This window comes from Pleuronectes platessa, chromosome 16 (assembly GCF_947347685.1).
Source record: "Pleuronectes platessa chromosome 16, fPlePla1.1, whole genome shotgun sequence".
Taxonomy (NCBI): domain Eukaryota; kingdom Metazoa; phylum Chordata; class Actinopteri; order Pleuronectiformes; family Pleuronectidae; genus Pleuronectes; species Pleuronectes platessa.
The window spans coordinates 13,694,177-13,717,710 of record NC_070641.1 but is presented as its reverse complement, the minus strand read 5'-3'; the positions used below and the strand labels follow the sequence as shown (position 1 = coordinate 13,717,710).

General features: G+C 45.0%; 3 protein-coding genes across 3 annotated transcripts; 2 read left to right on the top strand and 1 right to left on the bottom strand.

The window, feature by feature from the left end:
- Nucleotides 1–9,018: 9,018 nt before the first annotated feature.
- On the bottom strand, nucleotides 9,019–11,054 carry LOC128458417 (zinc finger protein 665). Its single transcript, XM_053443240.1, has 4 exons — nucleotides 10,560–11,054; nucleotides 10,385–10,466; nucleotides 10,206–10,290; nucleotides 9,019–9,796 (listed from the first exon to the last, which is right to left on the bottom strand). Exons 1-4 carry the CDS (start codon nucleotides 10,859–10,861, stop codon nucleotides 9,105–9,107), a joined length of 1,161 nt encoding a protein of 386 aa, XP_053299215.1. The 5' UTR covers nucleotides 10,862–11,054; the 3' UTR covers nucleotides 9,019–9,104.
- Nucleotides 11,055–11,808: 754 nt separating this feature from the next.
- On the top strand, nucleotides 11,809–15,300 carry pgls (6-phosphogluconolactonase). Its single transcript, XM_053443239.1, has 6 exons — nucleotides 11,809–11,954; nucleotides 12,280–12,566; nucleotides 12,649–12,756; nucleotides 13,402–13,503; nucleotides 13,743–13,883; nucleotides 14,267–15,300. Exons 2-6 carry the CDS (start codon nucleotides 12,303–12,305, stop codon nucleotides 14,411–14,413), a joined length of 762 nt encoding a protein of 253 aa, XP_053299214.1. The 5' UTR covers nucleotides 11,809–11,954; nucleotides 12,280–12,302; the 3' UTR covers nucleotides 14,414–15,300.
- An 82-nt stretch (nucleotides 15,301–15,382) lies between these two features.
- colgalt1a (collagen beta(1-O)galactosyltransferase 1a) lies at nucleotides 15,383–23,267 on the top strand. Its single transcript, XM_053443238.1, has 12 exons — nucleotides 15,383–15,780; nucleotides 18,304–18,414; nucleotides 18,502–18,619; nucleotides 19,119–19,253; nucleotides 19,346–19,550; nucleotides 19,642–19,761; nucleotides 19,921–19,997; nucleotides 20,128–20,234; nucleotides 20,345–20,477; nucleotides 20,566–20,693; nucleotides 20,793–20,999; nucleotides 21,936–23,267. Exons 1-12 carry the CDS (start codon nucleotides 15,548–15,550, stop codon nucleotides 22,201–22,203), a joined length of 1,842 nt encoding a protein of 613 aa, XP_053299213.1. The 5' UTR covers nucleotides 15,383–15,547; the 3' UTR covers nucleotides 22,204–23,267.
- The last annotated feature ends 267 nt before the right edge of the window (nucleotides 23,268–23,534 follow it).

Below are 23,534 nucleotides of genomic sequence, written 5' to 3'. Positions count from 1 at the left end.
TGTGCAGGTGACTGTCCCAGCGATCAGCCAACTTTCTCTTCCCACGCTCTCCTTTGTTGGCTAAAAGAACCCTGTCTCCAACTTCCACAGCCGCGCCCCTGAACTTCCTGTTGTATATGGCAGCTTGTCTCTGCTGCTGTTTAGTAGAGGAGGTCTGAGCGATTTTTATGGCCTCTGCCAGATCATGCCTGAGACCCTGCACATAGGCGCCATAATCCACCAGCAGATCATCCTGAAGGACAGACCCAAACAACAGGTCGACTGGCAGCCTGGGCGTCCGCCCAAACATCAGCTGAAATGGAGCAAACCCTGTGGTCTCGTGCACTGTAGCATTATAGGCGAAGGTGAGAGATTTCAGATGCTGCGGCCACCTGTGCTTGGCCTTGGGCGGCAAGGCTCTTATCATTCCACCAAGGGTGCGATTGAATCTCTCAACAGCTCCATTGCCCATGGGGTGGTACGGGGTGGTGCGCGATTTCTGGACACCAGCAGCAATGAGCATCTCGGCTATAAGACTGCTTTCGAAGTTGGCACCCTGGTCCGAATGTATGCGCTCAGGAAAGCCGTATACACAGAAGAAGTTGTTCCAAAGTTGATTTGCAACAGCTTTTGCTGACTGGTTTGGACAGAGGTATGCCTGAGCCAGTTTGGTAAAATGGTCGGTAACCACAAGCACATCAAGTGACTTGTTGGAAGAATCTTCAGCCGACCAAAAGTCAATACAAACCAACTCGAGAGGCCTAGATGTCACTATGCTCTCGAGTGGCGCCCTGCCCTCCGGCTCTGGAGACTTGCTAAAGACACAGCGGCGACAACACCGCACATATTCCTTCACGTCTCTCTCCATGCCTTGCCAGTAGAATCTCTGTCTAGAGAGGTAAAGCGTCCGTCTTTGGCCTTGATGACCAGCTTCATCATGCACACCTCTGAGGACCTCTTCCCTCAGTACCAAGGGTACAACATACTGGTACGTCTTCCGCTTTGTGACAACATCCTTCGAGACACGATAGAGGACGCCTTGTTTGATAGAAAGTTTCTCCCAATGCCTGAGGAGCCTCAAAGTGTCAGCTGGCTCATGCCCACGCTCACGCCTTGATGGACGTCTCTGCCTCTCCACAAAGTGAAGCACCCGACTCAAGCAAGGGTCTGCACGTTGTGAAGCCATCAACGTCTCTTTAGGCAAGGGACGGATGTCGGAATGCTCACGTGGTTGGATGGATTGCACAAGCTGAGGAAGGAGAAAGGCTTGGGGAGGCACATGCTCCTGGCCCAATGACCGCTCTAAGACAGCTGAGACGGCCTGATTGGAAACGGAAGGGCCCAAGGACACTGCCACAGCACTGCTGAGAGATGACATGACTCGCGGATTGCAGGATTGACGGAACGCATCCTGCACACTGTCAAGGTTCAAGGCGTTCGCCTCCTCCATGAGTGCATCATACGGGACCCTGGTGAGACGATGAAGCATACTGGGCTGCACAAAAGGCTCCCGGCTGAGGGCGTCCGCCACAACATTCCTAGGACCGGGGATGTATCTTATTTCAAAGTCGAACGGGGCGAGCTTAGCCACCCATCTCTGTTCACAAGCATCGAGTCTGGACTTACTCAGAATGTAGGTCAACGGATTATTGTCCGTCCATGCCGTAAACGTGTGGCCTCTCAGCCAGTGGCTGAATTTGTCACAGACAGCCCATTTGAGCGCCAGAAACTCCAACCTATGTGCTGGGTAGCGAGACTGGGCATAGTTGAGAGATTTGCTGGCGAATGCAATCGGACGTGCTACATTATCCCCCTCAGTCAGTTGAGATAACACAGCACCCAGACCATTGGAGGAGGCGTCCACCGAGAGCAAAAAGGGCCTGCTGAAGTCTGGGTGAGCCAGAGCAGCATTATCTAGCAAAGCTAGTTTTAGCCTCTTGAAAGCCTCTCCGCATTCCGCTGTCCAGTCAGCAGAGGTAAGTTTCCTTGTTACAGGCGTCTTCCTCTTCCCCTTACTGTAACGTGGCCTCTTGACTCCAGAGGTAAGTGCAAAGAGGGGCTTGCTGATCTTCGAGTAGCCCTCAAAGAATTGCTGGTAGAACCCAACCATGCCAAGGAATGATCTTATCTCGGTGGGAGATGGGACAATGCCGGACTCATCCATCAAGTCTTTCTCGCTGAGATTTACAATGGCCTTGACCTTCTCAGGGTCTGTGGCAATGCCATGTTTGTCAATGATGTGCCCCAAAAACCTCACAGATGGCCGCAGGAGGTGGCACTTTTTGGGGGCTAACTTTAGATTGTGCACCTTCAATCTCTCAAAAACCATTTCCAGCCTCTGCAAAGCTAGCTGTTCGTTAGGAGCAAAAACCAAAATGTCATCCAAATAGCAGAGGAGGCTTAAGAAGTTTTGGTCACCAAAGATAGCCATCATCATCCTCATGAATGTTGCCGGGCTGTTACACAGACCCTGCGGAAGTCTGTTGTACTCATAAAGCCCAAATGGGGAGGTGAACGCAGTAAACTTCTTATCCTCCTCGTGTACTTCCACATTGTAGTATCCCGAGGTCAAGTCCATGGTCGAGAAAAATGTATTTCCCCCCAGAGCTGCCAAAGCGTCGGCCTGGTGAGGCAGAGGGTGGGCATCCCTGACGGTACGCGCATTCAGCCAGCGAAAATCCGTGCAGAGACGCAAGTCACCATTCTTTTTCCAAACTAGGACAAGCGGCGATGCATACTCACTCGCAGATTTCCTAATGATCTCTCGCTCCTCCATCTCATTCAAAGCCGTTCGAAGCTTGTCATAGTGAGATGGAGCCAGCCGACGATACGGCAGCCTGAAGGGTTTGCTGTCACTCAGGCGGATGCGGTGGACAAACCCTTTGGCTGTACCGCAGTCCATGCTGTGGCGAGAGAAGATGGACTCATACTTTGTCAGTAGATCAACCAGCTTTGCTTTCCAGAATGGAGACAAATCAGCTGAGTCAATGTCAATGTCCTGCAGACCCAAGTCGTGAAGGGCTGACCTACAAGGCCTGGGAATAGAACGCTCAGAGTCAACTGTCAAGCTCTTCTCGCTACCCGTGTCAGTCAGGTCAGTAGTCTTGGCTACATTACATTCAACACTGTCAGTCTCGTCAGTCCTGTACAAATAGTCATTGTCAAAGTCCTCAAGTGCCACACAGGGGGACGCATCAGCAATCTTGCAGTTCCGTCTCAGAGTCACAGGTTTATTGGAGGGGTTGATAATTCTCACTGGGACCCAACCATCGCCCCAGAGCGGCGTCACCAGTCGCCCTACCATGACGGTCCGTGGCACTGTGCGTGACTGACTTGGTTCCACTACCAGTGTGCTTCCAGCAGAGAGGCACACATGACCAGGCAAGCGCCCCCACACTAAGTGTTCTCGCATAGGCTCTAAAGTCACAGCATGCTTCAGCTTGACTGTGCCCACTTTTTCTGGGATTTCACTGCCTCTCCATTTCTCCACAGTGGCCAACAGCTGCAGAAGACCTTCCTCCTTACCAGACGCCTGAGGTGAAAGAGATGCTGTCTCCCCGAAACTCCCAGAGTGTTTAGCCATTCGAATGAGGTGTTTAATAACGTTGCTGCCCAGAATCAGGTCATCACTCTGACCATCCACAATGAGTGTAGGCACGGAGATCTGGCAGTCATGGACTTTCATCTGCAGCTCGCAAACACCTACAGGACATGTCCTCAACCCTCCACAGCCAATCAGCACAACTGATGTCGGGGCAACAGAGTGAGGGGAAATAACACCTGCGTCCTGCAGCTTTGGAAGTAAGCGTGAGCTCATAGAACAGGCCATTGAACCACTGTCCAACATGGCGCGCACCTCCACAGCATCATGAATCATCACACTAGTGTAGAAAAGATTGTCTTTCGCAGTCAGTCGCTGCGTGTTCTGAAAAATTAAAGTTGAATCACTGTCCGTCGTTGCACAAGCATGTGAAAAAACGGACTGAATATCATCGTCATATGGGGATGCGCCAGCTGACCCTCCACTAGACCCCTCCTCGTGTGGGTCAGCTAGTTTCCCTGCTGTGTGGGTGAACCGGCCAGGGCAGTGGGTGAACCAGGAGCAGGTGGGGCTGAGCAAGTGGCAGCTTGATGCCCAGCAGCATGGCAGCGGAAGCATAGACGTTCGTTCCGACAGTGGGATGCAGTGTCATGGTCGTCGCAGCCACAAATAGCGCATGGCCCCCGAGCCCGGGTGCGACCGACAGGTCCCTGTCTAGACTGCCTGTAACGCTGAGGAGACTCCCGCTGTAACAAACGCTCCAGCAGAGTGACAATATGCCCAAGAACGTGACTCTCACCTGACGCCGGCCCACCGGTCATGGCAGGTTGGGCAGTAGGAGTCACTGCAGTCTGCACGTGACTATGCACAGCATCAACAGCCTGAGAATATTGCAGGTGGTCTGTTGGACGTGCAGCTGAATGGCGCTGCTGAAGACGTTTTTTGTGATGGTGCTCATCAAGCCGTACCTGCACATCCATGGCAGTCCACTCCTCCAGTGGCCTACAGCTGAAGACCAGAGACAGTTCTCGATCGGGACAGTGAGTGATGAACATGACAGTCACTTCCCTAGAGGAGTCATCAATAGTTTTGCCTTGCCTTTTTAGCCCATCCGTAGCTGTGTCGAGTGCCTTGTTAAGCCGGATCCAATAGTCAACAGCACTTTCATTCTCTAAGGGCTTTGTGTCATAGAAGTCAGCTAGAGGCATGAAAGAAGTCACAGACTCACTAAAGTGTTGCTTGAGTATGTCGAAAATGGGCTGAGGACCTAACCGTAAGACCAAACTAGGCTTGCTACGCACCCCCACTCTCACAACATCACGTGCTCTACCCTGTAGCCTGCCCATTACTTCTTCCGCCTGATCACATAACTGAACATCCCTCTTAGTCAGATACAATTTAACACAGTCTTCCCACTCAGAAACCGAAAGTTTGTCAGTCTTGTCCCCCCTGAAGGGATGCGGTTCACCACTATGCTGGCTAACAGTTAGGCTCATCTTAGAGAGATCAGCAATGGTGGAAGGGGCCAAAGTAACATCACCAGTTGGGGCGGGCCTAAGACAAGAGGCAATGTTCTCCCCAATACTAGTCCCTATCTGCTTAACTAAGTCAGTTAATACATGCACAGGGACATGGTCCACATCCCTACCCCCAGAAAATGCAGATGGACCAGCTAACTGATCAGCACTAGAAGAAACGTCACCACCCTCAGCACCATTCACTTTGGCCTGTTGAGGAGTGGATGTCAGGGGCCTCCCCCGAAAACCTCCTCTCTGGAGTGATGGGCTAAACATAAATGTCTGACCCCTGCCTAAAGCAGATAAGTTCAGCTCATCCATCTCCAATGAGCCACAATTTCCCAAAACCCAAAATGTACGGTTGAGCAGTGAAAATAGTAAAGAAATAAAAACACATACACAAGTAATGACACGTCACTGTTCAAATGTGACGTTCAACTCAAAAGCAAAATAAAACAAACAAACAAAAAAAAAATAAACTAAATTTGCATTATGTGCACGAGAAGGAGAAAAATAAAATAGAACACAAAAAAATAAAACACATATATCTTTACAAGATGGTCGGCTGTAACTATATCCCTTGGTTCGAATTATTCCTCTCTTGTTTTTTTTTATTACTGAACCTGTCTACTCGAAGCAGCACGGGCGACTCACAGCACGACCACGTCGTCGGTGCTCACGTGCTACGTGTCGAATGGCGATCCTCAATGGCGCAGCAGACAGGCAGAGAAGACCGGGTCACGGCACCATTTGTAGCGGTTGTGTACTCTCTCGTTGCGTTGTGTGATTGAGACCACGATGGAACCATTGGCAGCCAGCCGTTTATTCTGGTGGAATATTTAACATGGGAAATGCTCTTTGAGAACCCTCACAATGGCAGCCTCTCCCAGCCGGGATATACACAGACTGAGCATTTACATGAAAATAAATATCACATTAAACAAATGACTCACAAAATATTTGAATGGGCGTTTGGTGACATACCTGGTGGAATATTTAACATGGGAAATGCTCTTTGAGAACCCTCACAATGGCAGCCTAACATGGGAGAAAGACAAGCTGAAGTACACTTTCATGTCGAAGTCGACGCTAGCTAAGTAGCTACGACCAAAGCTAATGGTAGCCAAGCTAGCGATCCTAAGACTAAAGTCCATTTAAAAGTAATTACAGATTCCAAGCAACACAATATATATGTACAAGCAACCAAGTATTAATACAGTATTATGTACATTTAGACTCCCGTAATACATCGCCAAAGTGTGGATTCATGTTTAACTGCTCTGACTACCTACCTCTCCCAGCCGGGATATACACAGACTGAGGAGAGGAGGCAGCAATGTAAAATACAACCCCCGCATTCCGCTAGAGGGAGCTCTAGCACTCCAACCAAGGCTCCCACTACCACAGCCAGCGCAAGGATCTCGCTGGCAATGGCAAGTGGGAAGCATTAACCCTGCTACACTAATATAACTTAAAAACCCAAAGCAAATAATTAAATCATTTCAACATGCATCAGTAGACATTCAATTATCTGAAATAGTTTTAATAAAACATGCACCTGTCAAAGTGTAGGTGTGCTATCACTTGAAAAACGGCTTCGGATTTCTATCACTTGTGTGTGCACATGTGCTAACTTTCTGGAGGCCAAGTATGAATTACGAAATGTGAAAATGGGTTTAAAAAAAGAACTGTACTTGTGTAACAGTGTATTATATATAGGTGCATCATTGTCAGCTGTAAGGCCAGCTACAGTTTATAAGTGGATCGCGTCGATAAGTCATTTCACGTAAAATTTAAAAAAATTATAAAATAAAAGTATTCACACAATGTGCTTCTGTGCCAATATCAGCAAACAGCTCCGGAAGGTTTTGAGGTACGACCAGATACTCTGAAGGGACATAAAATGGAGGGATAGTCCAAAGGAAGCGGAGAAACAACACATCAAGGCATAGCATGAGAGATGGATGGAGTTGTTGTGCTTATAGTCCAATAAGACCAAGTATATTTCCTGTCGGCTTCCCTCTTTAGCAATGTGCAATATTGAATTAGCTTGGACCCCTAAAGAATGATTGTATTAAACTATGAAATGGTCTCAACTTCCTTATTAGCCCTCCCTCAATGTTTATCCTCCCTCTCCCTCTCTCCCTCTCCCTCTCTCAGCAGCAAAATGACAGGCTGGAGGTGGGATTACATGGTGGGATCGTGGACAGCAGCCAGCATCTAAACATCCTCCTGGATGGCTCCCTGTGTGAACAGTCAGGCGGCGGCTCGCACAGAATTTGCGCTTCCGCTTCAGGTGTGTACCTGACGTACACGCTGCGGTGATAGACTGCGGTTAGAGTCAAAGATGAATAAAAAAAAGATTAAATTATCAGGTGCACAATTCAGAAACCCCCGCAAAGTAGAGGAGGAGAAGAAAGAACAATATAGAGGTAAGAATCACCCCAATTGTGGACATCATTAATGTTTATTTTTGTCGACATGACATAATATGCTATCAGTACAGCTGATTTCAGACTCTTTTTATATTTTTATTATATTTTTAATGTTTTTTATTGCTTACAATTGTGTCTGTCTGTGTGTGCATCTGTATACAGTCCAAAAGTTCTTGGTGATGCATGACAGTTTGCGTGTGTATGTTGGGGGGCGCCAATTTGAAATCTCGCCTAGGGCGCCAACATTGCCAGGGCCGGCCCTGTATACAGTTAGAGGTAAATTCATATAAAATGAATGTAAAAATATAAACACTGTTATATTAATTCATGGTAATGAGAAAAGAAGGGGGCCAAGACGACTGCCCTGGGGTACTCCTGTGCAGTAACTCAAAATGCAGCCTGTTGCATGACCTCTTCAGATTTCCTGTGTGTCCTGACCTGAGTAAAGATGGCATCTCTATGTTTGGGTCCAGGTATGTGTTACCACTTGAGCTAATGAGCTGTTGTATTGTATAATAACAAGTTAATTATTTCATCTCACTGCTCCCATGTTTCCTTTTGTTCTTCTACTCCCACATGTTCACAGACATCTTTGAACTGTATCGTTATATCATTTGATTACATATGTTTGTGGTTAAAGAGAACAAATTGTAAAACAAATATATATAAAAAGAATTAAATATAAAATTTAAATTAAATTAAATTTCAGGAGTTGCGCAGTCCACTTCTGCGCAGGAGGTGCGCATGAGAAAAGAGGTAAAATATTAAAAGAGGTAAAAATTTCAGATAAATCTGAATGAATTTTATTTTTATAAATTTAAGTAAGAGACATGGTAGAACTTCAAGGGCCATGTAGAGGTGGGAGGAGTAGAGAGCTTTACACAAAGTAGTAATACAACAGTAATAATGATCAATTAACACTTTCTGTCAAAGTATAATCATATAAGTACAATAATAGTGCTTAGATTAAAAGTGCATATTTTTGTAAATGGTCGGTTATATAATAACATATTATATTGGGATAAAAGGATTGCTGAGTGTCACTCAAAATATTAACTCAAAATTGTAATATTACCTGCAAGTAATTATTAAGTGTATAGGATATGATTCTATTACAATAAATCAAAACATTTTGAGCAGTAATAAACCAACAAAACAGTCTGAGTAATCAGAGTTGTGTGGGATCACACAATTTTTTGATATACCAGTAAAACCCAATGCAAGAAAGGCCAGTATAGCTCGAGATAACACCTGAGCAACCCCTTCCTCCATTTTTTCACAGCATTTTCTATGGAAGGAGTAAACATTTTTGTGAAGCAATTTTCTGGCATCTGGAATATTGCAACCTCGACATATTTATTATTGACAGAGAGTGATTCACTTATTTGTTTGATCCTCAGGGTCAGTTCAGAAAAGGTATTTTCGTATTGTCAAGTGTGTATTTGTGTAATGTAGCACAATATCAGGTTTCAATTGAGATATGAAAGGAAAGCAGCAGAAAATAAGTACTAACACTTTATAAAAAATCAGGGTCTTCACAAACGTCTGCCACTCAAATCTGGAGCAAAGATAAAACCTTTATTATAAATATTTGTTTCAAACAAAGAGCTGTGGAAGTTACATTTGACTCTGTTAAGTGGTTCCATTAATTAATGTCACACTGAATGTTGAAGCAGCCGAATCACAGCCATACATGGTCAGACCAGGATCTAAATGTACCGCAAGGTGTTTTTTCAGATTACAGTTCTTCGTGAAACCCTTGCCACATTTGATACAAACAAAAGGTTTCTCTCCGGTGTGTGTGCGCTGATGCATATCAAGAGTGCATTTCTGAATGAAGCCCTTCCCGCAAATTGGACAGCGATACGGCTTCTCCCCAGTGTGTGTGCGCTGGTGTGTGTACAGATGTCCTTTCTGTGCGTATCTCTTTCCACACAGCGTGCACCTGAAGGGTTTCTCTCCTGTGTGGCTCCTCTGGTGGATTTCCAGCTGACTAAAGCACCTGAAGCTCTTGCCGCACTGCAGGCAGGCAAACCTCTTGGCACCAGTGTTCCTCAAAGTGTGAATCTTCATATTTCGGAGCATGCTTAAGCTTTGGGAGGCAACGTTTTGAGCGATGCTTTTCCCGGCCTCTAGGTTTGATGTGTTTGCAGGGGCGAGCTGTTGATTCCACTGTGTAACCCTCCTCCCTGGTCCAGCGAGGGGTGACTGGGTGTTCAGGGTCACAAAGTTTTCAGGGAACACGGGCTGTTGACGCTCTGCGATCGGTTTGTGGCTCTTCATCACGTCCAAGCTCCTCTGAGTGTCCGTGACCGCCTTCCTTCCTGTTGACATGTTGAAATGAGTAATATGACCAAGTCAAACATGAATTCACTGGTATCATAATAAAGTTATTCTTCATCATACCCTTTAAAACATTGTTTCTAATAGTGCTGGGCGATAAAAATACATCAGTAATTATCACATTATAATTTTTAGCAATACCAATGTACTACGAGTTTATTGTATATTGATATGAAGATTGTGCATTGTGCAAGCACAGTAGGAAGATATACCACATAACTGATCTCATCTCAGACTTGTGAAATGTTTAGCTGTTTCTCAAGTGGTAATCATTCTCAGTTTAAAACCACAAATGTCACTCAGGGTCAAAAATCTGTATTTAAACTGAAAGAAATAATAATGTGACATCAATCCTGATAATTATCAGTAACTTGTACATATAAAACTCACTGGTTTCACTGGTCCTATCTCTGGTCTCCACCTCTGCCGGCTCCTCTTTCACCACGATAAGATCAGGCTGCTCTTTCTGCGGAAGCTATTGAGATAACGTTGTACAAATTGCACCTGTTATAAATGAAGGACAGCATATATTAAAATGGCATTAGACTTTATGATGAGAGCAGAGTTACCTCAGCTGCAGCCTGCTCCTCCTCAACGTGATGCAAACTGCTGATCTCAGTGGAGGAGCTTATGCTTTCCCACGGGATCTCACTAGGAGGAAAAAACACACCTTTGATTAATACACCAGGCAGGATGGCAGCCAAGGACATCGTGGCAACTCCCTCTAACCACACAGGAGTTTACCTCTTCATGGCAGGTCTTGTCCTGTCCGGCTCCAGTGCCCTGTTGGCTGGAGCTGCCCTCACCACCGTGCACGCTGCTGCTGCTGCCGCCTCCTGCCTGCCCCCCTGTGCCATATAAAGCAGTTTCTCCATCAGCTGCAGCTTCTCGGTGAGGGAGGAGATCTCGTTGCGCCCTCGGGTTATCTCGATTTTCAGCATCTTCGACTCGATCTCCACCAGTTTGCTGATTTCCATAACGGCCGTTTTGGATAACGCGTCCATGATGGAGACGAGCTGCGTCTGGAAGGAGAAGGCGGTCGACATGGTCTTTCCTTGAGGTCTATCTGGGGGCGCACGGGACGCGCACGGACGAGCTGCTTGTCGGTGTTCACTGTTAATATGTAGTTATAATGTCACGCACGAGAGGAGCAACGTTTGCATGACAGCGAGGTACGCGCAAGTGTGTCAACACAAACTCGAGTGGTCGGTGGACTGACTGGCGCCCTGGTGCCACCTGCCGGATGGGAGGAATCATAACGGTTTACGAAACTGTTATATTTTGTTTTATCTTAATCTGTTTTCCCCTTTATTTATGAATTTAATTATTAGTCTTTACTTTTTAAAACATCTCTAAATATACTGAGATATTTTCCTAATTGTCTATTTTTACTTATAAGGAGTGGATAGAATCGAAATTGGATAAACTATTTTAGACTCCACTAACCAGAGGGCAGTGCGGTGTAAACCAAGGCCGTGATTGGCTGGTTAAAATTCGTTCGAGGAAGTAGTGCTCAACATTTATATAATATTCTGTTCTATTCTATTCTTTTCTATTCTATTCTATTTTATTCTTTTCTATTATATTATATTTTATTATACCATCCGAACTCTTTTATATTAATAGATGTTTGATGTATCTTTCAACTTGACTCCAAACAGATATTGAAATTACTTTATTGTTTTGAATTATTATTCGATTTACATACTTTGCACTTTATTTAGGGGTTTTCTGTTTATTTTTGTAAACTTGCTCTGTAATTGTACTGGTGTCTGTAATCATAGTCCTGCAGAGAAGTAAGTTTATCATAAGAAAGATTGTTGCTTCTAAGATTTGTATTTAGCAAGAAAGAGTTTACTTCAACATTAGTCTGTGTTGTGTAACATCGCTTCAAATATATATTGATGGTTTATAATTTCCTTTTTTGTGTAACTTATTAGTTATGGACATAGACTGTATATATAAAGGTAGTGGACCATACAGTCTGTGTGGAATATCCTCGACCGACCAGAATGCAGTGCGGTCTTAACACAGAATCTGATTGGCTGGTGAAAACTCGTTCGAGGAAGTGGTGCGTCGAATTACATTAGCCGACTGAAAATCCTCTGCATGACAGTCGGCACCTCAGACTCCAACAAGGTAATGAAACGTATTGAACTGATGAGTTCTGTTCAATTGCCAGGTTTCTTTTTTATGTTAATAAATCGGCTCCTCTTCCGGTTATTGTCCAACAAATGGTCAAAGCAGTATCATGTGGTTCGTAGCTTAATCCCTTGTCTGCACAGCCTCAGCTACAACTTTAGAATAAATGACATAAGAATAAGTCTTGAACCTACAAACACAAAAGTAGTCTATGTAAAGTGTCAGAGGAGAGATGCAACACGAACACTTGCATAACAGATGGTGAAACTTCCTTATAAATGTTGCTCAACCTCATTTGTTCCCCTGTCTTTCTTCTTCTCAGACATTTCCATTCATTCCGTTGTCATGGCTGACAGAAGAGTTGTGGTCTTCCCCTCCTCAGCAGAGCTTGGTCCGGCGCTGGCCCATCTGGTGACATCCCGGGCCGAGAAGGCCATCGCCTCTCGGGGCAGGTTCACCCTGGGCCTCTCTGGAGGAAGCCTCGTGTCCATGCTGGGCAAAGAGCTGCTCGCCCTGCCAGAGCTGGACTGCAGCAAGTGGCTGGCTGGCTTCTGTGACGAGCGACTGGTTCCTTTCGATGATCCTGAGAGCACCTACGGGCTGTACAAGGTAGCTGCTCGGGAGTGGGTTTGTGAATTTACGTTGTTCTGTCACGTCGGAGCAGAATATAACGCCTCTGCTTCTTTTCCAGAGTAAGTTGTTTTCCAAGGTGAACCTCCCTGACAGCGGGATCCTAACCATCGATCCCTCTCTGCCTGTCAGCCAGTGCGCTGAGGATTATACCCGCAAGCTGAAGGAGGTACGCACATCTCTTACACACAGAGCAATGTGGAAAAGATCTAGGTTTTTCCAAGCATCATGGACTTGGAGAACTTGCCAAAGTTATAATGCCTTATTGTCTTCTGTCTCTTCATGGCTCCCTCCCAGGCTGACTTGAATAAGAAAAGATAAAATAAGATAAGAAATATCCTCCCTGTGGAACAAAATCACAGCCTAAAACAATACATTATTCTGTCGATTGCACATCCACACCTACATATGAAAGTTTATAGATAGTATGTTGCATAAACACATATTTCAACCGCAGTGTTGTTAGAGGCTTTAATGGACAGTGGGACAAAGTAGTGTTTGCTGGCCAGTGATGCCTTCAAGTTGTATCACCCTGCTCAGGCAAATTATACAGAGATCTGAGTTCCCCCAGATCAGGGCTCTGTTGGGCCATACCATCTGTTGCAGAGGGACTGGGGTTATTGTTTTGCATTAGAACAAGTATGGGGGTGATCAGATGCCTCCCTGATGGTATTGTTAGTCAGAATCATCTGTAGTTGCACTGGACTGTTTGGTTCCGTGTCATAGAACAGTTCTCGCTCCCTATTCCCACAGGGATGTTCTTTCAGGCTTTAGTATTTTTTAACAGTGTTTGATGCTATTTCGGAACACTCAGGCCTTCCCGGATGACGACTTCCCTGTGTTTGACTTGTTGCTGCTGGGTATGGGGCCGGACGGACACACCTGTTCTCTCTTCCCAAGCCACCCGCTCTTGGAGGTGAGGACTTTACTCCAGTGAATCTGCTTCACATAGAGACAATTGATGTTTCTGTAGAGTCATGCTGTCTATTCAGGGAGAGCCTTGTGTTCTGCACCGTCATGCCTGGCTACATTTCTGTGAGGCTCATCATATAATTGACAATAATGGTATAATCTTGGTTCTCACAATGGCCCTTTCTGACGTGTGTTCACATTTCACATGATGGATGATTGGGTTTGGGTGTACTTCATACTCAGGAAACCAAGAAGATTGTGGCCCCCATCAGCGACTCTCCCAAACCACCACCGCAGCGCGTAACTATGACTTTCCCAGTGGTGAACGCTGCCCGCTGTGTGGCTTTTGTGTCAACTGGGGGAAGCAAAGCGCCAATTTTGAAGGTAACATTTAGAGACTTCTGTTCAACACACACAACTCCAATTCTGAATCTTAAAGCTGCCTTTTCCATGACGAGTGAAATCAGCTTGAATCAGGTCCAGAAACAGGGGGCATTAAATATGAGATGGAAATAAAAAATACAACAATGCAAGAAAAGCCGCTGAACTAGTTTCTGCAGGTTCTATTACAGGAAACACTAGTTGCAGTTTGAAAGATTGAATGGGACCAGGAAAATGAAGAACAAAGATATTTTCCTTTCCACAATGCCTACTAAAATTGTAAAATTATTTATGGTTCAGCACTTTTATGACCCTGCAGAAATATGATTTATACCATTGAAACAACACCGTTGTTGTATTGTAACGCAGTAATTCTCTTCTTACAGGAAGTGCTGGAGGGGAGAGAGGGTCCGGCGTTCCCAGCAGCCCGCGTCGTCCCAGCCAATGGCGAGCTGTTCTGGCTTGTTGATGACCCTGCAGCTGCCTCCCTGACCATCCAGGTAGAGAGGCTGGGCTCAGGGGCCAAACTCTAGAGCCTTTTCAACCCTGACGCAATAACCTTGAATGAAGAGGCGGGAAAACAGTGCCGAACATTCCCAGTTTGACATGAAAGTTATACTAGTTTACACAGTCTAGGGGGTGGCATAGGATATGGAGATGAACAAAGTTGCTTTACGCCTGAGGGTGTGGGTGAGTTACTTTAAAGTCCTCCACAATGTGTTTTGCTAATTGAAGGTATTGTAACTAGATTTATAGTTTTGATGTGCGATAAACACAAGGATGAAGTGGAGGCTTGTAGTGCAAATAAACTGAGAGTGAACTTGAGTGTGACACAACTTTTGGAATTTAAGATAACATATCTGATGTGCTTTTAATCACATCATTTATAGGTAATTAGAGTATTTCTCAATGTCTGAGGGGTTGGGATGATTTTTGTCTCTGTGAATTTAAGAAACTGGATATTCATTTTTGTGGGCTGACTTTTTGGCTTAAGGGTTAGAGCGGTCGTCCTCTCACCAAGAGGGTTACTGGCTTGATCCCAGTCTCCCCCATTCTGCAGGCTGAATTGCAGAGGTTGTCCCTTGTCCTCATAGAGAAAGTGCACATAGATGCAGTGTGTGAATGTGGGTGAATTTCAAAAACATACTGTAAAGTTGTATATAAATGATATATAAATGTGTGCATTTGCCTTTTTATACCATTTATTTTCGCAAAAACCAGTCCATTAACCTGTCAAAGGGACTCTATTGTGAAACTGTAATGAAACAGTTTGTTCTTCTCATCGGCTCAGAGTTGAATTCACACCACTTAAAAATAAAATGTTAGAAAAATCTCATTTAAGACGTTGATCCATCTTAAAACCACTTGCAACTTGTATTTTTATTCGCAGTCAAAACCAAATAATAAAGTGTTTATCGTTTCCCTTGTGTCTTTTCTTCCCTGTGCTTCTATGTTCACTAGTCCATCCCCTTTAAGATCTCCCCCCGCCCTTTAAGGCTCCACTTCGCTGTGTTGTCACATCACGACCCGCTGCCGCTGCAGCTTCACACATTTTGTCCACTTTTTCTGTGATGACCGCGAGATGTGAAGCGGTGACTTCTCAACACTGTGGATTACCTGCTTGTTGCTGTTGTTGTGATCACGAGATCCCTTAGTTGATCGCCGCGATGCCCGGTGCCAACTTGCGCTGGCTCTCCGCCGCTCCGCCGCTCCTCCTGCTCCTGACCTGCTGCCCTCCAGCCCGGGCATATTTTGCGGAGGAGCGCTGGAGCCCCGAGTCCCCGCTCCTGGCTCCCCGGGTCCTCTTAGCCCTCATCTGCCGGAACTCGGAGCACTCCCTGCCCTACTTCCTCGGAACCATCGAGCGCCTCAACTACCCCAAGGACCGGATGGCTCTGTGGTGAGTCTCCACTCGGACCATCCGACTTTCCTGCAGCTTGGAAGTCAAACTCCGAACTGTCCCCGTCGCTCGTCTGATCAGACGTGTTGATGCATGTGCTTTAAAAAAGAATAACGTTGTTGCATGAAAGTGTGCAGGCTGAAGCTGCTGGGTGAGGGGGGGCGAGTTTAAAATGGGGGGTGGTCTTGCAGAAGATGACGGTGTTAGGAATGTAGGCAAGGAGAAAACTGGTTTAAAAAAAGAGTCCCACCAATATCAACACACAGGGAAACAAAGCACAGAGGATGGATACACACACATACACACACACACACACAGTGACCTGAATGTAGCCACTGTGTGCTGGACAGAGGTGAGCACATCTGGCCCCTGCTCATCAGAGGGGCCATGCATTGATCTGTATACGTGGAGGGGAGGGGACGGGCCTGATGTGGCCACGAGGGGAGCTGTGATTTAACCAGAGAGTGATTTTCCATGTGATGTGATCAAAAAGTCTGGAGTTCACTCATTCCATTCTAGTCCATATTTAACACAATAAATGTTGCATTGTTATTGTTTTCTTTCAGTTGAACGACTAATCCCTGCTCCTGAATGAAAGTTGGGCGTTTAAACTCTTCCTAAGGAGCAGAGACACTTGATAAACAGCAACAACATTTAGTTTGTACAATGTATAAACAATATATCGATACACATATTAAACATTTGTTAAGATATTGCTATTCATGAAGATTCTATTGTGATAATTATTGATATTGTGACATTTCCTAGTCCTAATTTGACTTACAAATCAGAAGGGAAATATTGTGGTGCCTGTACTTTGCATTAACAAACACTATATTTTTAAACAGTATATATTTAGATCACTTCCTGGCTCCCATCCAGGATCATGTGAGAGATCTCCATCTGGTAAAACTTCCTCCATGCAGGGAACTTTTTGTCCAACTTAAGTAAAAACTAAATTAACTTGACATTAGGTTATAGCATTGTTAAGCACATTCTTGTCTGTTATAATTAACTGGTTTAAAAAAAGCTTGACACAGCACAGATTAGCTTTTTGAACTTTGACTTTAGAGACAGGGCTTGAACTTGACTTGACACTCTAAATGCTACCGGATATTGCATCTAGAATATAAGTATATACATTTCAGCACGTCTGCACAGTAACTGTCATTCACATGTCACATACATTCAAAACTAAACGCTCCAAATCGCCCCAGTGATTGTGCAAATTGATGTTTCAAGCCATTTAAACAGCAGGCTGAAGCCGAGGGAAGTGAAGGGGAGGCGTTTCTCATATAACAACTTAAAATGCTCCAACAGCCCACCCACGCTTATACCCTCAGAGCTCGGAGCAGTTTCCACTAGAGCCTGGAGGGCTCAGAGAGCTGTGTTTTACACTCGCCAACCCCATGAACAAGTTTCACTCAATAAAGTTAAGAGGCTTTATGTGAGTGAAAATGTTAAATTTATCCCTTTTGGGTTTGGCGGTTGGAGTTACTCTCCTGTAAATACGTCTGAGGCAGGAGCAGTCCTGTTTTGACATGTCCTGCCAACACTTTGAGCTACATCTGGAAAATGCAAACAGCTGTCATGTTATAACACTATGTGGTGCTTGATTCTTGCTGAAGCCCTTTGCAGCTGCTTGTAAACACGCCAAGTCCTCAGATGCAGAAATTGTCCAGACTGTCATTTAAATCTTTAGGGTCTGCAATTAGCTCTGCATCTCAGCTTCACTGGAGCAACGATAGAATAAACGTGAGACGCCTCTTGCAGATGCATTGCGGAGCTCGAGTCGAACGTGGTTTTAACAAATATTTAGTTCAGCGGAAGAATCCAGAGCTTGAGGCTTTAGAAGGACGGACAGCAGGAGTGAGGGAAGAAATTGTTTAGCATGGAGCTGCTGTGTTCTCACGGATCCATGTGACATGTTTCCAGAGGATCCACTGTGGCTGTCGCACACATGGGCAAAACACAAACTTGGCTCAGCGTAGTGCAGATGTTCTCTCTCTGCAAAAACACTGCATGGCTACAGAAAGGGAACACTGTGAATGTTCTGGCATAATGTCCCATTTTCCCAATAGAGAGCAGATAGAATGACTCATTAGATCAAATAGTCAAGGTCTCTATCTTAACTTTTATTGCCCCACATGTGGTTTGAGCCGGTTCAGATTCTTCTTCTCCCGCTTTAAGGGGCTTCAGACAAAGATGTACTTCCCTAATTCTGTTGTAAAGTGTAATAATCGGCCGTGAAATCATATAAACCAGATAGACTTTCTCTGATAATGACTTATTATCACTTGTGTCAGTTCCCACAGCTGCAGACAATGGTCTTACATAAAGTGAACACAGAACCATTGTCATTTGAGTCCTGGTATCATCTTACACGTCTTGTCCCAGCTTGAAACCAGCTTGGCACCGATGCTACATTCAGCTATCGTTAATGTTTTACGTTTCCTGTCCTCGGTTGTTGATTAATTTCCTCTCCCTTCATTCTAATCATTTACATTGATTGTATACCGGCAGGGTGGCGACGGATCACAACGAGGACAACACCACAGCCGTCCTGCGTGACTGGCTTGTCAAGGTGCAGAACCTTTACCATAATGTGGAATGGAGGCCCAAAGAGGAACCCAGGTGGGTCATGATCAGGTGACAGAGTTTATGTTGCGTAAGAAAAAGCTCCACAGAGCCAATAAAACCAGTCTTGTATGTCACTTGCAGACGTTACACGGATGAAGAGGGTCCGAAGCAATGGACCGACCTCCGGTATGACCACGTCATGAAGCTCCGGCAAGTGGCGCTGGATTCAGCTCGTGAGATGTGGGCCGACTTCTTTATGGTAGGCTCTTAGTAACAAGTAGCACTGAAAACATTTCCATTTTAAGACACGAGCCAATGCTGCTACCCAGACTGTCTTTATTGTTCAATAATAGCAGCAGGAGGTTAAGTACAGAGTGGAGGGCAAGGCACCAAAACTTTTGAAACTGTTCCCACTTGTTTTTGTATGTCTCCCTTGGTTAAAGTTTATCCGGTCTGCTTCATCTGGATGCACAAAGCTTTGAAACGACATGAATCATATTTTGAAAATTCTTTGCGCAGTCTGGCCCACTTTGCCGAGCCTCAGCGGGGTATAATTTTCAAACAAGATAGTCAGAATTACAATAATTTAACCAGACAAACATTTGGAAACTCATCACATAGCCTTGAAAACAGAAGTCTGTGCGGATGTTTTTAGTGCCACAGTTAACCTTTAACCAGGATCAGATTTCTGAGTCATTCTAAAGTACAACACACACCAACAGACATATTTCACAGTTTATCTTCTCTCCCTTGTGTAGTTGGCGGACTGCGATAACCTCCTCACCAATCCCGACACGGTCTGGAAGCTCATGCAAGAGAACAAGACCATCATCGCTCCCATGCTGGAATCCCGTGCGGCCTATTCAAACTTCTGGTGTGGCATGACTTCACAGGTACTCTGGCCAAATGTCAGCTATTATCAAAGAGCGTGCTTGCTTGAAATCAACCTTCTGAACTCACCTGCCAATCACCTCTGCTCCTCCAGGGCTACTATAAGCGCACGCCGGCCTACTTGCCCATGAGGAAGCGTGTGCGTAAGGGCTGCTTCGCCGTCCCCATGGTCCACTCCACCTTCCTGATCGACCTCAGGAAAGAGGCGTCCACTCAGCTGGCCTTTCACCCACCACACCCCGAATACAACTGGGCTTTTGATGACATAATCGTGTTTGCCTTCTCCGCTCGGATGGCAGGTATTACACCCTCCAGTGCATGGATCTAAAAGTGTTGATTTAAATGTAGATTTGGATTCGAGAAAAACATCTCTGCTTCTGCTCTCCACAGATGTTCAAATGTTCGTATGCAACAGAGAGACCTACGGATACTTCCCTGTGCCACTTCGATCCCACAACACTTTGCGAGATGAAGCCGACAGCTTCTTGCACTCTGTCCTGGAGGTGAATGGTGAGTAGCTTCCGTTCAGCCTCAGGGTCTCCCCCCCCCCCCCCCCAGCTTTAAATCTTTACTTACTTGCTGCTGCTCCATCTAACGATTACTCCCAGCAGAGGTCTCCTGCGTATCATTCATACCATTTCTGCATCCATCTTCCCTCTCACGATGCAGTGCGCAATGCCCCAGTGAAGCCTTCCAAATTCATACGTGTTCCTACAAAACAACCTGACAAACTGGGATTTGACGAGGTGAGTAGAGAGTGCTGCGAAGATGGATTCTGCAAAAATGGCCCTCTGTCCACCTTCTGCGCTTTTGCCTCCCCCTCCTGTTAGAAGACTGTAATTACACTGACTGGTTCCACTATTGCCCCGTGCGTAGGTGTTCATGATAAACCTGCCGAGGCGAACTGACCGTCGGGACCGAATGATGAGGACACTGTACGAGCAGGAGATCGCTTGTAAGGTCATTGCAGCTGTAGATGGAAAGTGAGTTCAATCGGATAGATGATTATTTGACTTATTCTGTGCCTTTTAAATAACACTCGGCTGCTCTTGGTTATTAACATTTGTGACATTTGTTATTGCCTCTATTTCAGGGCGATGAATATCAGTGAAATTAATGCCATGGGCATCCACATGCTTCCTGGATACAGTGACCCTTATCACGGGCGCCCACTCACAAAAGGAGAGCTGGGATGTTTCCTTTCCCATCATAAAATCTGGAAAGAGGTGAACTCCCGTGCAAAGGCCAAGCATTTAAAAAATATATGAAACACAGAGATGAGTGATTTACTGATAAATCTATGTCTGGTCTCAGATCGCTGAGCGACGCTTACCCATCTCTCTGGTGATTGAAGACGACCTGCGATTTGAAATCTTCTTCAAACGTCGCCTGATGAACTTGATGAGCGAGGTGCAGGATGAAGGACTGGACTGGGATCTCATGTGAGCTTTCACTCCCCGTCGCCATCTTTAATTCCACCTGGATTCCCCTCAAAGTTTCGAATCGTCTCTCACTTGTTCTTTACCATTTCTCTGTTTCAGTTATATCGGTCGTAAGAGAATGCAAGTGGATCACCCGGAGAAAGCGGTGCCCAACATTCACAACATAGTGGAGGCAGACTATTCATATTGGACGCTGGGTTATATGATATCGCTACAAGGTGCAGAGAAGCTTTTGAAAGCAGAACCTCTAAAGAGGATTTTGCCGGTGGATGAGTTTCTCCCTATCATGTTCGACAAACACCCTGTGTAAGTGTTCACACCCTGCCACGTACAAGTACTCACACATAGGGTTGCAAAATTCCGGGAATATTCAAAGCTGGAAACTTTCCATGGGAATTAACAAGAATAAACTGGAAATTGTGTGGGTAATTTATACTAACTGTATTTACCTTGTCATATACAGACATAAATATAAACATTTTGTTTTGTCATAGGCTGATTTGAGCCCTGAGGAAACTTTGGGCACTTGACTATATGCTTCTGCTTCTTTGTGTCATTCTCAACATAGGTCTTTGCACAATATTTGCAAACATACACAGCCTTTCCTTCTACATTGGCTGGGGTGAAATGTCTCGACACATGAGATAGTGCACGTGGCAATGTTCTGTAGAATTAGATGAGAAAAAAGCTTGTAAAAAACACTAAAGCAATGCCAGAGATAAAAAAGAGTTGGCCATTTGGAATCGTTTTTTAAAAATATTTTACAATTGATGGATAAATGAATAGAAAGAGGCTAAATGAACAGATGAACAAGCCTCAATCAGCATGCTTATATATTTTTCCCCAGTAATATCATTGAAACTTCCCTGACTAGTCCTGCACACTACAGCAGGCCTCAATAGCCCTGCTGTAGTGTGCAGGATGCTGGCAATTATCTGTGCATGTGATGGAGAAATGCACAGTGGAGGGTTGTAATTCAACGTGCAGCGTGTGTTGCATTCCATATATCTTTAAAATAGAGCTTTGAATGATGTTTTTAGTCCTCAGCGTTGAATTTGTGTAATTTAATTTTTTTCAAAATTCCCGAGCTGAATATTCCCATGGAAAGTTGCCGGAAAGTTGCCGGAAATTTACCGGAAATTTACCGCCCCTTTGCAACCCTACTCACACACACAACATGCACTTCTGCTCAGGAGTTGCGCCCGTTTTTGTCTTTCTTGACGATACCTTCTCCCCCCGCAGGTCTGATTACATGGAGCAGTTTGAAAGCAGGGACCTGAAGGCATTCTCCGCAGAGCCCCTCCTGGTGTATCCGACGCACTACACGGGCGACAGTGGCTACATCAGCGACACGGAGACCTCCACGGTGTGGGACAACGACAAGGTCCGCACAGACTGGGACAGGGCGCGCTCAGGGAAAACCGGGGAGCAGGCTGAGATCAGCACCGAGGCCCAGAACTCGGATGTGCTCCAGTCTCCTCTGGACAGCGCAGCACGGGACGAGCTATGAGAGGAAGTGAATGACACCCTGGAGGAAAAGTCAGAGGTGCATCAGAGCACACCGCCTTAGTTTTTTAAACATCTTTCATCTTTTGATACTTTGGATGTCGCTTCCCAGCTGGGATGTGACATCACAGTTTGTAAAAAGATTGTATTTATCCAGATCGGACAGAAGGGGTCACATGTGTCTTATGTTTCCGTATCATGTCATGTCGTCAGTTTGTAGTTTGTTTGTTTTTTTATAAAGGAGCTAGACTTGCCGTTCGGAATGGCATTTGCAGTACCCTGCTTCTGTCTGTCATACAGAAATGAACCTATACGTTAGAAAATAAGGCAATTGGACTGTTACGTTTGAGTCATTGGGCAGGTAATGTTGTCCTAATTTGACGTTCCACTGTGAAATGCATTAACAAAAGAATTGGGCATGAGCTGTACTGTGTCACTGAGCAATACCAAAACTTCATGTAAGAGCATTTATGTCTTAAATCAACCAGTAACATTGAGAATTCATTGATTTCTGTTGTCAGAAGTCCGAGAGGAGAAACGTCTGCATGTCTTTGTTTTAAACTTAAGGGTTTTTATTTCTCTTTGCAGTATACATTTCATATTGTTGTGTTTTGAATGAGCATTAGCCGACAGTTAACGTGTTTGCAGCAGCTGTTTACCAAAGCAACAGAACACACAAAGCGACTCAGAACCATTGATTTCACTCAGCTACTGTAAAATGCCAATGCAAGTTGTTTTGCCTTTTTCCCCTTGGTGCTGATTTTGGATTGTTAGTAGGCTAATGCTACCAACCAGCTGTCGGTGACCCCAGACACAGCTACGTCCAAACACATGTCAGCATCTCCACCTTTTTCTCAGTTTAATCTGAGTTTGAGCATTTTGTGTGAGCAGGACTTGAGAAAAGGCTTTTACATCCTGGTTTACCGGCTTTACACGGCTTCACTTGATCTGTCAACAAGTTGATTTCTGTAAGGTATTAATGGAAGATGCTCATCCACTGTTTTTGCACAGACATGTTAGTGGTGCTTTGTGCCAATTAAAATAAAATGTTTTATTTTAAAAAATCCAGTTCAATCCTTTATCACTCTTATACATGCTGAAGAGTATTAGGGCAAAGCATGAGGAGGAAAAGAAGAATTTTGAGAATAATATTCTGAGGATGAAGTTGAACTATCAACAATTAAATCAACTCCTCCAGTCCATTAATCCCAGTTCGAGGAGTGACTGACAGCTATGCAAGCCGCCAGAGCATTACATCCTTGGAATGAGTGAATATATGACGTTGCTATCGATATCCTTGAAATCGTCTTTTAGCAACCGTATCAGTTTTCATGA